Source organism: Lathyrus oleraceus, chromosome 3 (genome assembly GCF_024323335.1).
Source record: "Lathyrus oleraceus cultivar Zhongwan6 chromosome 3, CAAS_Psat_ZW6_1.0, whole genome shotgun sequence".
Lineage (NCBI taxonomy): Eukaryota > Viridiplantae > Streptophyta > Magnoliopsida > Fabales > Fabaceae > Lathyrus > Lathyrus oleraceus.
In genome coordinates, this window is record NC_066581.1 from 244,639,180 (window position 1) to 244,652,716 (window position 13,537).

Consider the following 13,537-nt stretch of genomic DNA (forward strand, 5'->3'; position numbering starts at 1 on the left):
ATACATCCAAATTGAAAGCTTGTCTGCTTCCAAACGACAGCTATAGGAGTGGTCATTCAGTTGAAAAATTAAAGGCATCACCAATTGAATTTCAAAGGTATATAGTCATTATCATACCAAATTCTTTAAAATATTCTCTACAAAAATTTATCAAACAGCTTCCAAATCCCAAGACAATGTGTACATTGTAATATATTAATCCAACTTGCTTAATCAAAAGCTTACCAACTTTTTCATACACATATAAATACAATCTCATAGCTTGCAAACTATAGCATAAAAAGTTTAAGTAATAGCAAAAGCATTTTCTTCCTATTTATTTTTCACTCAAAAAGTACTAATTCTAGAAAAAACTTTGTGATGGAGATTCATTTTCAGCAACCAAACATGCAGCAGAATCTGAATCAGAAAGCAGGAATTTCAGTCAACAAAGGAGGAAAGTTCAAAGGAAGAAACCGAAACAGCAATAACACAAACAAGTTTGTTGGTGTGAGACAAAGGCCATCAGGTAGATGGGTTGCTGAGATCAAAGACACAACTCAGAAGATAAGAATGTGGCTTGGAACATTTGAGACAGCCGAGGAAGCAGCGCGAGCTTACGACGAAGCCGCGTGCCTTCTTCGAGGTTCCAACACTCGAACCAACTTCATCACTCATGTCTCATTGGATTCTCCTCTTGCTTCTAGGATAAGAAATCTTCTTAACAACAGAAAAGGCGAGAAAAAACAGGAAGATAATGCTGTTGCTTCTGCTCCAAGTAACATCAAGGCTCCTACTAGTAGTAATACTGATACAAATACAGTTACAAGCAATGATGATAACAAGGAGAATTCTCTTTCGAGCGAGGCTACTCAGAATAAAGAACTTTTTGAGGATGGTTATAAACCGGATTTGAGCAATTGCAAGGAGGATTTTGAGTCAGGTTCACAATCCAATTTTTCATGGGGATTTGGACCGGTTTTTGATCATTTTCCTTTTGCTCAATTGTTGGATATCACGAAGAACAACGATGGAATGATCGACGCGTCTAGCTTGGAGCTTTCGGAATTTGAAAGAATGAAAGTTGAAAGACAGATATCAGCTTCACTTTATGCTATTAATGGAGTGCATGAGTACATGGAAGCTGTTCATGACTCCAATGAAACCTTATGGGATCTTCCACCTTTGTGCCCATTGTTCTGTTGAAGTTCTATAAGCTCTAAATTAATAATGTTGCAGCCCTATTTTTTTTCTATTATCGAAAACTCGAGGGAAGTGTGTTGAATGTAAGTCGGATTGAACTATTACAATACCATAGAGATATAATTGTGTTTTCTTTACAAACTAGTGTGAAAATATCAACCGAGTCCTAATCGCAGTTACGTTACAATCTTTGATATTATAGAGAATCACGGTTAAACGTGTCTGATGCAACCACATTCATGATCTAGATCTAGATTAAGTGATAGGACTGAGAATATGAGATTAAATTACTTTTTACATCCAAAGATATGGTAACATTTTGCTTATGGTTCAATGGCATCACTTTCATGTCACATGTCCTGTGGACCTAGAAAGTAGAAACTCACTCTTAAATATTCTTTCTTTTTCATCATCCTTATCCTCTCCCTTCTCTCCCACATGGCTCATGAAGACTACATTGAAACTTAGCTATAAAAAAAGCACTCTAAAACAAAAGGCTTTTGATGCTATTCAAAGTTGACAAGTTCTAAAAGTGTGTTTAGGTTAAAAGCTTGCATCATCCAATTTTGCTTATGTATACAAAGTTGCAATTAGTGTGTAAGGTATCATATAATTAGGTGGACAGCTAGCACCACCATCTATGGTTTTGTTGAAGCACATGATTTGTGATGGCTATATATTGAATGATTCAAAGATAGACCTTATAATAGTTTATCACCAAACTTTATCCTAAGTCTACCTACTCTTCCTCGAAAGAAAATAACACTGTCAATCTCTGTAGCAGCGATACCTTTGGAAAAAGGTGTCCCTGTGTCAGTGTCGGTGTCTGAAACTGATCAAATAAGTCGTATCAACATTTTTTAACATGTAACATTCAAAAGTACAGAGCTAGCACACAACAGAAAGATTCTTGAACACTGACAATACTTAATAGTTAATAAACAGCCAGAGATACAATACAAGAGACAGAAACAAAAAGGGAGGTGTAGATAGCTGATGAATGATTGATGAAATATTTCAGTAGTCATCAACTTCACCTTCTGCTCCAACTTCTTCATAATCCTTTTCAAGAGCAGCAAGATCTTCTCTAGCTTCTGAAAACTCACCCTCTTCCATTCCTTCACCAACATACCAATGTACAAAGGCCCTCTTTGCATACATGAGGTCAAATTTATGATCGATCCGAGCAAAAACCTCGGCTACAGCCGTGTTGTTGCTTATCATACAAACCGCACGCATCACCTTCGCAAGATCACCTCCCGGTACCACTGTTGGAGGCTGGTAGTTTATACCACACTTGAAACCAGTTGGACACCTAAAATTTGTCACCAAAATCAGTCATTTGCAAGGAGCATAATCTAAATTATGACTCATAATGCGATGTTTCAAGGAAGTTTAATTACCAATCAACAAACTGAACTGTTCTCTTTGCTTTGATATTCGAAACAGCTGCATTTACATCTTTAGGCACAACGTCTCCGCGATACATGAGGCAGCACGCCATGTACTTTCCGTGTCTAGGATCACACTTAGCCATCATGCTCGACGGTTCAAAAACTGCGTTGGTGATCTCAGGAACTGATATCTGCTCATGGTAAGCCTTCGCAGCAGATATCACAGGTGCATAAGACGAAAGCATGAAATGGATACGAGGATAAGGAACCAAGTTAGTCTGAAACTCGGTAACATCAACATTGATCGCACCATCAAATCTCAAGGAAGTAGTCAACGAAGAGATAATTTGAGAAATCAAACGGTTCAAGTTAGTATAAGTCGGCCTTTCTATATCTAACGACTTTTTGCATATATCGTATATTGCTTCGTTGTCCAAAAGTACAACCACATCAGTGTGCTCAAGAAGCGAATGAGTGGAAAGAACACTGTTATAAGGTTCAACAACCGCAGTAGATACCTGCATGATGATAAAAGGTATTCATTATCATAGAATGATTAACTAACACATTTGTGCGCACGCACGCGCGCACGTATCGACGCAAATAGGAAAGTAGTACCTGAGGAGAAGGATAGATGGTAAATCCAAGTTTAGACTTTTTGCCATAATCTACAGACAATCTTTCCAAAAGCAATGATCCCAAACCAGAGCCAGTACCTCCACCAACAGCATTGAAAACCAAGAATCCTTGTAATCCAGTGCAATTGTCTGCTAACTTTCTGATACGCTCGAGGCACAGTTCAACGATTTCTCTTCCAACTACATAACAGATACAAAATAAAGCTAAAGAGTGAAGAAAATAGCTAATTTGAACTGCATTGGAAATTAGCTTACCAGTGTAATGTCCCCTTGCGAAATTATTAGCAGCATCTTCCTTGCCAGAAATTAATTGCTCAGGGTGAAAGAGTTGTCTGTAAAGACCAGTTCTTACTTCATCAATAACAGTAGGTTCAAGATCAACAAATAAGGCTCTTGGCACATGTTTGCCCGATCCGGTCTCGCTGAAAAACGTGTTGAACGCATCGCGTGCTACGCCAGGTGAGGTATCACTTCAATGCAAGTAGATAGATAAATCAGCATTATTAGTTGTGCCTAATCAACCATATATGAGTTAACAAGTGTATCCAATATCAAGAAAAAGTTACATAGAAATCCCGTAATTCTGTTAATCTGATCAAAATTTCAAGTCAATAATGAAAAAGAGTTCATAGAATCTTTTATCTCAATTTGGATTATTAACTTATTGAGCTTTCTTACAGCAGAAGAAAAAAAAGTGAAACCAATTTCATAATAATAGTAAACAAACACAATCCATTAGAAAATTCATGTAAACAAATTTAAAAAAAAACATTGATCATATAATAGAAAAAGTGTACCTAGGCATCAAGCCATCAGGTTGGATTCCATGTTCAAGACAATAAAGCTCCCAACATGAATTTCCCACTTGAATTCCAGCTTGTCCAATATGAATACTTATTATCTCTCTCATCTTTTCTATGCTGCAAATGAAAATCACAAGAAAGAGGAAAGAAGAATCTTTGATATTTTCTTAAGAGTTTATAACATGATGATGACAGAAACTCTCAATAAGTGAAGAAAGGCTAAAAAAGTCAAATGGCTACATGCTTTTGGTTAATTTAACAGTTAATGAAAATATTAAAATAATTAACAAAGTTTTGTTAATTAGTAGTAAGAACTAGTAATAAGTAGTATGTGGGGGTTGAAAGGGACCATGCTTCTCTAACTTTTTCTGTGGGTGCACACATCCTTGTCTAGTTTGTTGTTATTTCATGTCATGACTCATACCATATCAAAGGGACATCCAGATATATCTTCTTCTTCGTTCCTGAAATATCTAAATTCATTTTGCATTCATTAGCTATAATCTATCTTATCTTTAATCTAGTTAAGGAAAAAGTCATGTATCAAAAATCTCTACAATTGAATAAAGATTCAACAACTCCATGTATCTTAATCTATAACAAATATTTGTGAAGTATGTTAAATTTATTGACCATATATATTCGAGTGATGATTAAGTGTATAAACTATTTTTAAAATATTTGTATTTGCTAAAAGTTTAATATGTAACAATCCATAATAGTTAAGAAGTGTCAAAAGTTTTTAATGTTTATTGCGAGGTTAATGTTAGCTCACGTAGGAAGATGAAAGGTTATGTATGTAGTATTTTGCGTAGTGAATTGATTTTCCTCTCAACCTTGGAGTTCAGGTATTTATAAAAATCCTTGGGTATGGATCTCAGGCTCCAAAGAAGTAACAACCGCTTCTAGGAGCGTGGGAATGAGACAAACAATCCTTTATTATTTAGGAGAACGTGATCAATCCCATCGACTCCATCTTTGCACCATTGTGGATTGTGACATGTCACTTCTCACGTTTTCACGAATTGGACGGATCATTTAGGGACAGTGACATATTTGAGAAATAGGTGCACATCTTGATAAATAAGCGGCCAAGAAGTCTCTTATATGGGCGACATACCACCTTTTTTATCCTGAGAAACTTGGAAGTCTCTGGGAGGACCTTTACACTTATAATGATATAATGTTCAAATTGATTAGTAGGTAATTTGGATAAAAGATGACGAAACATTAAGTTGAGTCCCTCATGCGAGAGTTTAAGTTGAGTCCCTCGAGAGAGACTATAAGTTGAGTCCATGATGCGAGACTTAAGTTGAGCCCCTCAGGAGAGACTATAAGTTAAGTCCCTAAGAAGAGATTCTAAGTTGAGTCCCTCAGAAGAAACATTAAGTCGAGTCCCTTAGACGAGAATTTAAGTCGATTCCCTTAGGTGAGACATTAAGTCGAGTTGCTCAGGCGAGAATTTAAGTTGAGTCATTTAGATAAGACTTTAAGTTGGGTCCCTTAGACGAAAATATAAGTTGAGTCTCTTATGCGAGACTTTAAGTTGAGCCCCTCAAATGAGACTATAAGTTGATGGGTTTACGAAGGGGGTGTCCCATGAAAGTTTAGTATTTATATTGCCCATGGGGGCGGCTGAGATGTTTTAGTGAAGTCCAACATTCTTATTTCCCCTTGAGGGCGGTAAGGATCTTCCAGTAGAAGTCATGCATTTAGATTACCTTTTGAAGGCGACAAGGATCTTTCTGTGAAAACTCAATAGTTATATTGCCTTTTTATGGAGAAAAGGATTCCTTCACGGGGTCCAACATATGTAATTGCCTGAAAGCGTGGAGAGTCTAACGTATTTGGTCGCCTCTAAAGGAGGTCTCGATAAGGTTCCTTTCACTCTTCAGTTTCTTGCGAACAAAGCAACAATAATTCCTAATTTATAATAATGTGAGGGACCTCATTAAAAACCATTACGCCTTATTTCCAACTCAAGGAAAAAGAGTGTTCCCCATAAAACAAAGAATGTCTCAAATTTATCCATACAAGCATCAGAGATGGCATCTAGCCTTAAACAAATCAAACACGTAAATGAAACTAAACAAAATATAGCTTAATGCCTAAACAATGAAAAGTTTTTATAAAGTATCTTCTCCTGTCGCCTTTGTTATTTCCTAGGGTGGAGCGACCAGACCTTCATCCTCGAAGGTCGCTTCTCATGGCTTTTGTCCCAACTTTACGCCTAAATGTTCACCCCTATGACCCAAGTCTTCTTTAGCTTCAGACTCTATATGTAACACTTCCTAGAGATATCTTGATCTTCCTAGATAACTCCTACTCACCCATCAGAGAGTGTATATTTCATGTAAAGATACAATTTAGATAGGGTGGATGCAAGCTGATTGAAAGTTGGGCACCATATAATCATGTTATGAGAGAAAGGTGCATCTATAACAAGGTACCTTACTCTGATTTTCTCCAAATGTGGTCTTCAGTGTAATGTAACCTTTCCCATGCACTTGCTCTCCTAAGAATTCCACCAATGATCCTTGGAAATCTTTGAGATCGTACAAGTCTAGGAAAAGCCTTCCAAAGGAGTCCCAATAGAAGATGTTTGCGGAGCTTCCTTGATCCATATACACACTGCTAATATCCCAATCATCACACCTTACAGTTATAATCATGTGGCCGTTATCATGTGGATGGATGCCTGCAATGTCCTTCTTAGAAAATGAGATCTCACATCCTGGGGCGTTCATCTCGCCCAAATCAGAGCTGGTGGGCGAGATTTCGATGGTGAATATTTTTTGAGCATATCTTATGCGGCTTAATCTAGTATGTCTTCCTCAGGAGAATCCTTCTACGAAGGTATTAAGGGTGTGGCGTACAATTATGTCCCCCCTTACTTGTTTTTTTACCCTTTCTAGACCCGCGACTCCCAAAAGCATTTTGTCCCAAAAGGATGGATCCTCCTGACCTTTGTGTGGAGTCTCCCTGGACATATTTCTTTGGATTGCCTTCTTGGATCAGGCTCTCTATCTCCTCCTTGAGTTAATAGCAGTCTTGAGTGTGGTACCCATTGACTTTGTGGAACTTGCACTATCAGTTAGCCTTGAGCCCCAGACATCCAACTTTGATGCTTGAGGTTGTGGAATGCCGTGCACATGGAATTTGTTTTGCCATATCTACTCATGGAGAGTGTTCAGAGGTGTAAATCTCTCTATAGGTTTTCCGCTTCGCTTGAATATCGTCATGCCTCTGATGGGTGAGGTGTAGTGATTCTCCCGTGACTGTTGTGAGTTGTCAGGATTATTATTGGCATACTCTTTGACATTTGTGCCTTCCGTTTTCACATTACTTTCCTCACCCTTTATATAGAATTATGTACATGTCACCAACTCGGCCAAGGAAGTCACATGCCTTTAGGATATGGATTCACTAAAATGTATCGCCTTTAACCCATTTTGAAATGCTCATACGAATATTTCCTGGTTGGGGTGGACGACCTTGATTTTCGACTCATTGAAATGGGAGAGGTACTCTCTCAGAGAGTCATAAGGGTCTTGATGAATTTTCAAAAGAAAAATGGTGGCCATATTTATGTGCCTACTTGCTGCAAACTGGTGGACTAGTTTCTTCACCAAGTCCTGATAGCTAGTGACGGAGAGTCGAGGCCGAACCATGTACCACTTTAGGGTTGCATCTATGAAGGTTCCATATAGGATCTTCCATTTAAAGGAATCAAAATCTCCAATGATTTCCATCTGCATGTTGATGGATGCGATATACTCATAGTGGTCGCTGCACACATCAAACTAGGCAATGAGGATGACTTGAAATTCTCTGGAACCAACTATGAGTCAAATATTTCAACCTCTTATGTAGAGTCAACCTCATACTATAGTTAGTAGTAATAATTAGTTGTAAGACCCCAATTTTGGCCCTAAGATCCCTCATGGCATCATAACATTGCATTTGCAAAGCCTCAAGGATCATAAGCATCTGGGTTCCCTTTGCCTTTGGGTGGGACCTCTTGTGAGTGGTTTGAGATCACCAAGCATGTTTGAATTGTATATCATTGCTTGTCTAATTTTATTTACTAATCAAAAGCACAAAAATATGTCACTAACATTTCTTGTTTGTAGCTTGAGCAATCACAAGGTCTAAGAGCTTCTAGGAGATCCTTTGAACAATGATAAAGTCAAGAGGAGATGAAAGCAAGCATGGTAATAGTTCCCAAATCTCTCATCCATCAAATATGCCTCCCTAGTATCTCAATTCATCATTTCGATCAAAGCAAGTCAAGGGGTTTGAGGTTTGTCTTCCAAGGAAACCCTAATTCATCTGATCATCAACAATGCCTTGCTCATGAAGCAACCTCAGCCCATGGTCAAATAACATCAAGGGAAGTTATTTAATTCATAATTCCATGCATATTTGAACTTATTTGAGTGCCCTCAATCATCAATTCATCAAGATATGAGTGGTGGACTTGAGAAGTTGATCAGTTAATTCATCTGACTATTTTGAAATGCACTAAGACCTAACTTTTTATATGTTGGTCAAATGGAGATGATACCAAGAGAAATAATGTTCTTAAGGACAATATGAACAACTTTCATGTTCATCAAAAATTTATTTGAGGCTTGGAAGATCATCATCCATTCCAAGACATTATAGGTCATTTTGACTGAAACCCTAATTTTGGGTCAACTTTCCAAGAACATAACTCATTCATTTTTTATGATTTTGAGGTGGAACCAAATTCATTGGAAATATTATTGTGTATACTTCAAATGTTATGTTGAGAAAAATTTGAAAATCTCAAAATAAATACATGTGATAATGCAAAACATTATAGGTCACTTTGGGCCAAATGCATTGAAATGGAAAAATGTCCAACTTCAAGTGCCCATAACTTCTTCATTAAAAATCCAAATGATTCAAAACGTAAGTCCAAATTGATTTTCTTGAAAAGATCTACAACTTTGATGTTGAGGGTTTTATCATTTGGAGCTTTCATCATTGAGACATAAGGGCTTGAACATTGGCCAAATTTGGAAACTTCACTCATGCATGTTTTGCACCCTACACTTTAAACTCAAAATTCACTAATTTCCAAGGCCCAATTGAAATTTTGATCAACATATCATTTTTTCCTTATGCAACAAGCTTTCTAACCATTACTCATGAGGTAGCATTTGGAGTTGGGAAGCACCATTTTCGAAGGCATGAAGATTTAGTGCATTTTGTGAAATTCCATTCAAATTGCCATGCATGAGCTGTTTACACTTAATGTGCACGTCCATTTGAAATTCACATGAACTCAGCAGGTCATTTCAGTCTTCATTGGGCCTTCCACATGATCACACAAGCCCATGCAATGAAAAATCCATTTGCCATGCACACAAGTAAACTCATGCACTCAGCCCTTTCCAGCTATAAATACATGTGCTATGCTTCATAATTCTCCAACCTGAAGACGCCTGAAATGTTGCAAGATTGAATCCCTAGCCATACCTAAAGGAACAAGTTCATCTTTCTTCAAAAATTCAGATCTGAAATTCAATTGCATTTGGTTGAATTTTCAGATCTAAAGTTCCTAGACCTTCATCATTTGATCTATTGAAGTTCTGTTTTGCAAAAGGAACCAAGGAAAGGGACTCAAATCTTCATACTCCAAAGGTTTTGATCAACTGTTTTTTGCTTCGAATCTCTTTATACTTTGATCCATTGGCCTTGATATTGTGTTGTCTGAAGTCCTCTCTATAGAGGCATTATTATTGAGTGCTTAATTGTTGAAATCGAGCAAGTTCTGTTGAACATCACCAAACTTCCATATCTGATTTCTCTCTTAATAGGAATCTAGAGTGGAAGTGAGTGATATAGGAGTGATGTACATCACTTCACCTTTCGAATGGTGCCTGGATCGTCAATTTTAGTGAGCATTTAAATCTCTGCATTTTTTGACATTCGCCGGAGCTCACCGGAGAAGACGGTGGCGCTGGACACCGTCGCATTGCCAGATTCAATGTGAGCCATTGATCTCAATCTCCAGATCTAATCTCCACGCTCCATTGTTATGACTTTTTTAATTCAATATGTTTTTCAGTTGACTAATGACTATGGTACGCGCGCGCTCCTGATCCATTGGATGTTGCCACGTCAATTAATGAAGTCATCCAACGCTTCCTGATTTTTTCCATTTTCCTTAATTTCTGTTTATTTTCTTTAATTCCATTTTATTTCAAAAATTCATAACTCTCTCATTTCAATTCCAAAAAATATGGGACCAATTGCATTATTTCTCTTTTAAATTCTAGTTTCTAAAAATGATTTTTAATATTTTTTATTTTATCATTTGATATTTTTTGTGATTTTTCCCTTTTCTGGTTATTTTTAATTCATTTTAAATAGTTTTTGATATTCAAAAAATACAAAAATATTTTCTCAACCTCTTTGAATGATGATGGATCTATGAAAAATATTCTCATCAATTTATTAATTGATTTGAGATTTATTTGAGATTTTAGTTCAATTAGGTTATTTTTATTCATTTTTAATTGATTAAAAATAGTTTCTGACTTTTAAAAATGCTGAATTTTTTTGTCAAACTTTGTTTAACCTTGTTGAACTTGGGATAATTCACTTGGATTTTTCAAAGTTGATTTGAAGTGATTTTGAAGTTTGACCTTTCTTTAATATTTTAATTCAAGTTTATTTTCAAATATTAAAATGCCAAAAGTATTTTGTTTATTTCTTGACTTCCAATCTTCATCTCATTTCTGATTTTATGGTTTGACCTTTATCTTCCCTATCTTTGGTCAACATTTATGGATTGATACATTCCTTTTCATTTGATGCATTTTATTTTCTTCTTTTCCATTATCCATCTTCTTCTTCTTCTTCTCCTTCTTTTCTATTTGATCAATGAGTTAAAGGTTGATAAGTTAGCATTGATTAGGGAGGTTTAATCTTCCTTGATTCAAATCTAATTCATCTTGATCAAATGATCAAGTGAATGGCTTTGCATTAAGGATAAGTTGCTTTCTAAATCATGCAAAGGACTTAAACCAATACAAGATCATTTCTCTTCCGCTTTTTGGCATGACAAGTTGTTGGAACTTGGTTCACTAATCAAGACTTCTAACTTGTGTTGTTGCCTACATTATTATTGACCGGCCTCAGATAGTTGTGACTTCTACATAAGTCCAATTACGATTGCTTAACATAACGCTAAATTTGCCTTATGACACACTAACTACTAACATTAACCATTAACAATTAACAATCACTTTTTGCTCTTTACTTTTATGCAATTTACTATTCTTGTACATATTATTCATTTGCTTTTCCCCCTTTGCTCATTTGAGCACATGTTTATGTTAATGCAATTTTCCTTTTGCTCACTTGAGCACATAATTGTGTATATATTATTGTGCTTGTGCTTTTGTTTTGATTGTTGTGGGCCAAATGCAAAGAAATGGACAAATGGACTTAGTTTCTAGGACTGTCCCTATGCAAATTGGAGTAAAAGGACCTTAATGTTGAAGATGGATTAGAAGGACCAAACCTCTAAACTCACTCTTGTCCATTCTTGATTTACTTCATGGAACTTTTTGATGTGTGTGCTTTTGTGCTAGGGAATCCTATTTGAGCCAAAATGAAGAACCATCACCATGTCCATCCAAAGTGAAAGATACAAGAACCATTGGGGATCTTCTAAGAGCTTGCTTGATTAATTTGATTGCTTGAGCTTTTACTTATTTGCTTGCATATTCCAAAGGATGGGAGCTACTTGGATCATCAATATGATCTCAAGAGAGAAACTCCATTTGTGGTCTTGTTCTCTTATCTCTTATCTCTTGTATGTCTAGGACTTTAGCCATTCTTCTTCTTCCCTCCACTCTAACCCAAGCCAAAACTTTTGTGCAAACATTTAACACTTTTCAAACATTAGAAACCTAAGCCTTATGCTTTTGATTTTCAAACTTCCTTTTCATAACACTTATTTTGAATTGAATCTTTAAGTCAACTTTGACCATATTTTGCAAATACTTTTCATTGGAAAATATAACCCATTCAAATGTCTTTTTGTGGTTTCAATGACCACTTTCTTAATCAAACTTTTCATAACCTTTAGGTATTAGGTTTGAGTTATCCTTGAGGTAGATGTAATACTCACCTATATCCTTAGTGATGGACAATGAGTCTTCCATGCTTATTATAGGGTTAACCCCTCACTAGCATGTTGAAGCTATCCTCACATGGTGGATTTGTGGTTTTAGGTTGAGTTTTTTTCCCTTGGATAACAAAAGACCTTAAGGCTTTTGGACCAATCAATTCACCAACTCATTTTTGAGATTTTTACCCCGAACTACGAGGTTTTGATCCTAATCTTTTTTAAGATGGTACGTAGGCAATGGGTTTATCCATCCAAACACAAAATGTAAATAAACTTGTATATTCTCTTCTCATCTCTTCAATCATGTTTGCACAAACAAATTTTCACAAAATACCAACCTTACAACAAGTGCGAAAAGGGCTCCCTAGGAGTACCTAGGATGTTTTGGGTGCTTAAAACCTTCCCATTGCATAACCAACCCCCTTACCCAGATCTCTAACATTTTTACTAGTTTTTGATTTGATAAAACTTTTAGGTTTTTGTTCGCTTTCTAACCATTCCTTTGGATAAATAGAAGTGTGGTGGCGACTCGACTTGTATGGTTTACCTTGGATTTAGTCAATATCTCTAATGGTAACGAATACCCCGCTTTAGAAAAGTGGCGACTCTGCTGGGGACATTTGCCTAATGGGTTTTACCTACTTTTCATATTTGTTGTATTGTATTGTATATTGTTTTGTGACATATTTTTTGTGCAATTTGGGATTACTGTATTGTATGTAATGATTGAATTGCTTGAATATTAATTCCTTATATGCTTGGTGATCTTTGTGAGATGAGTTCTATACCCGAACTCGAGTGCACTTAGGATAGGAGAATGGCATAGTCTTGTTGACTTGTGTGGAGTTATTCCTTAGCAAGTTGACTTGCAAGTCCATTCACTTAGTGGAGGTCATGTTGGGATCAATAATGTCACACAAGTAGTTGTGGGTAGACATTACTCTTTCCAATATAGACCTTAGAAGCCAAGGACCTTAGTTTACCAAGCCCATCTTGGCCTATTCTTAGGAGGTAGTGCGAAAGTCGTTCAAGTGAAAGATTTGATACGATTGTTACGCGATACTACACTCATAAGAGTCTCTCTTGAGAATATTTTTGGAATATGAGTAGTCGTTTATCCGATAATATCCGAAAGATGGGATGATGACTATGGGAACCTCTTGTAGAACATGTTTGGCAGGTTTAAACTCTAGTACACTCCCTTTGGGTGGTTCTTAACCGAGACTCCATGCTCGTGACTTGCAACAAACCCTTGATTCATGGTTGATCCGTTCATGTATCCTTAATATCAATGGAACTTGGGTGTTGATAATGTGTAAACCATAATCCACCAAAATGGATGATTGA

The 13,537-nt window shown here is 36.5% G+C and overlaps 2 protein-coding genes across 2 annotated transcripts; one reads left to right on the plus strand and one right to left on the minus strand.

The window, feature by feature from the left end:
* The first annotated feature begins 214 nt into the window (after nt 1-214).
* On the plus strand, nt 215-1,323 carry LOC127126634 (ethylene-responsive transcription factor ERN1). Its single transcript, XM_051055593.1, has one exon. The coding sequence runs from the start codon at nt 361-363 to the stop codon at nt 1,183-1,185; it is 825 nt and encodes a 274-aa protein (XP_050911550.1). The 5' UTR covers nt 215-360; the 3' UTR covers nt 1,186-1,323.
* Nucleotides 1,324-2,023: 700 nt separating this feature from the next.
* LOC127126633 (tubulin alpha-5 chain) lies at nt 2,024-4,427 on the minus strand. The gene is made up of 5 exons (XM_051055592.1): nt 4,012-4,427; nt 3,470-3,684; nt 3,195-3,394; nt 2,586-3,094; nt 2,024-2,497 (listed from the first exon to the last, which is right to left on the minus strand). The coding sequence occupies exons 1-5, from the start codon at nt 4,122-4,124 to the stop codon at nt 2,200-2,202; spliced, it is 1,335 nt and encodes a 444-aa protein (XP_050911549.1). The 5' UTR covers nt 4,125-4,427; the 3' UTR covers nt 2,024-2,199.
* Nucleotides 4,428-13,537: the final 9,110 nt, after the last annotated feature.

Bases quoted from the DNA above. Each gene is read 5' to 3' on its own strand.
- LOC127126634 (XM_051055593.1), top strand. From the start codon at position 361: ATGGAGATTCATTTTCAGCAACCAAACATGCAGCAGAATCTGAATCAG.
- LOC127126633 (XM_051055592.1), bottom strand. From the start codon at position 4,124: ATGAGAGAGATAATAAGTATTCATATTGGACAAGCTGGAATTCAAGTG. The intron at 3,685-4,011 runs GTACACTTTTTC...CTTGCATTGAAG, and splicing joins CCTGATGGCTTGATGCCTAG to TGATACCTCACCTGGCGTAG. The intron at 2,498-2,585 runs GTAATTAAACTT...GACAAATTTTAG, and splicing joins ACAGTTCAGTTTGTTGATTG to GTGTCCAACTGGTTTCAAGT.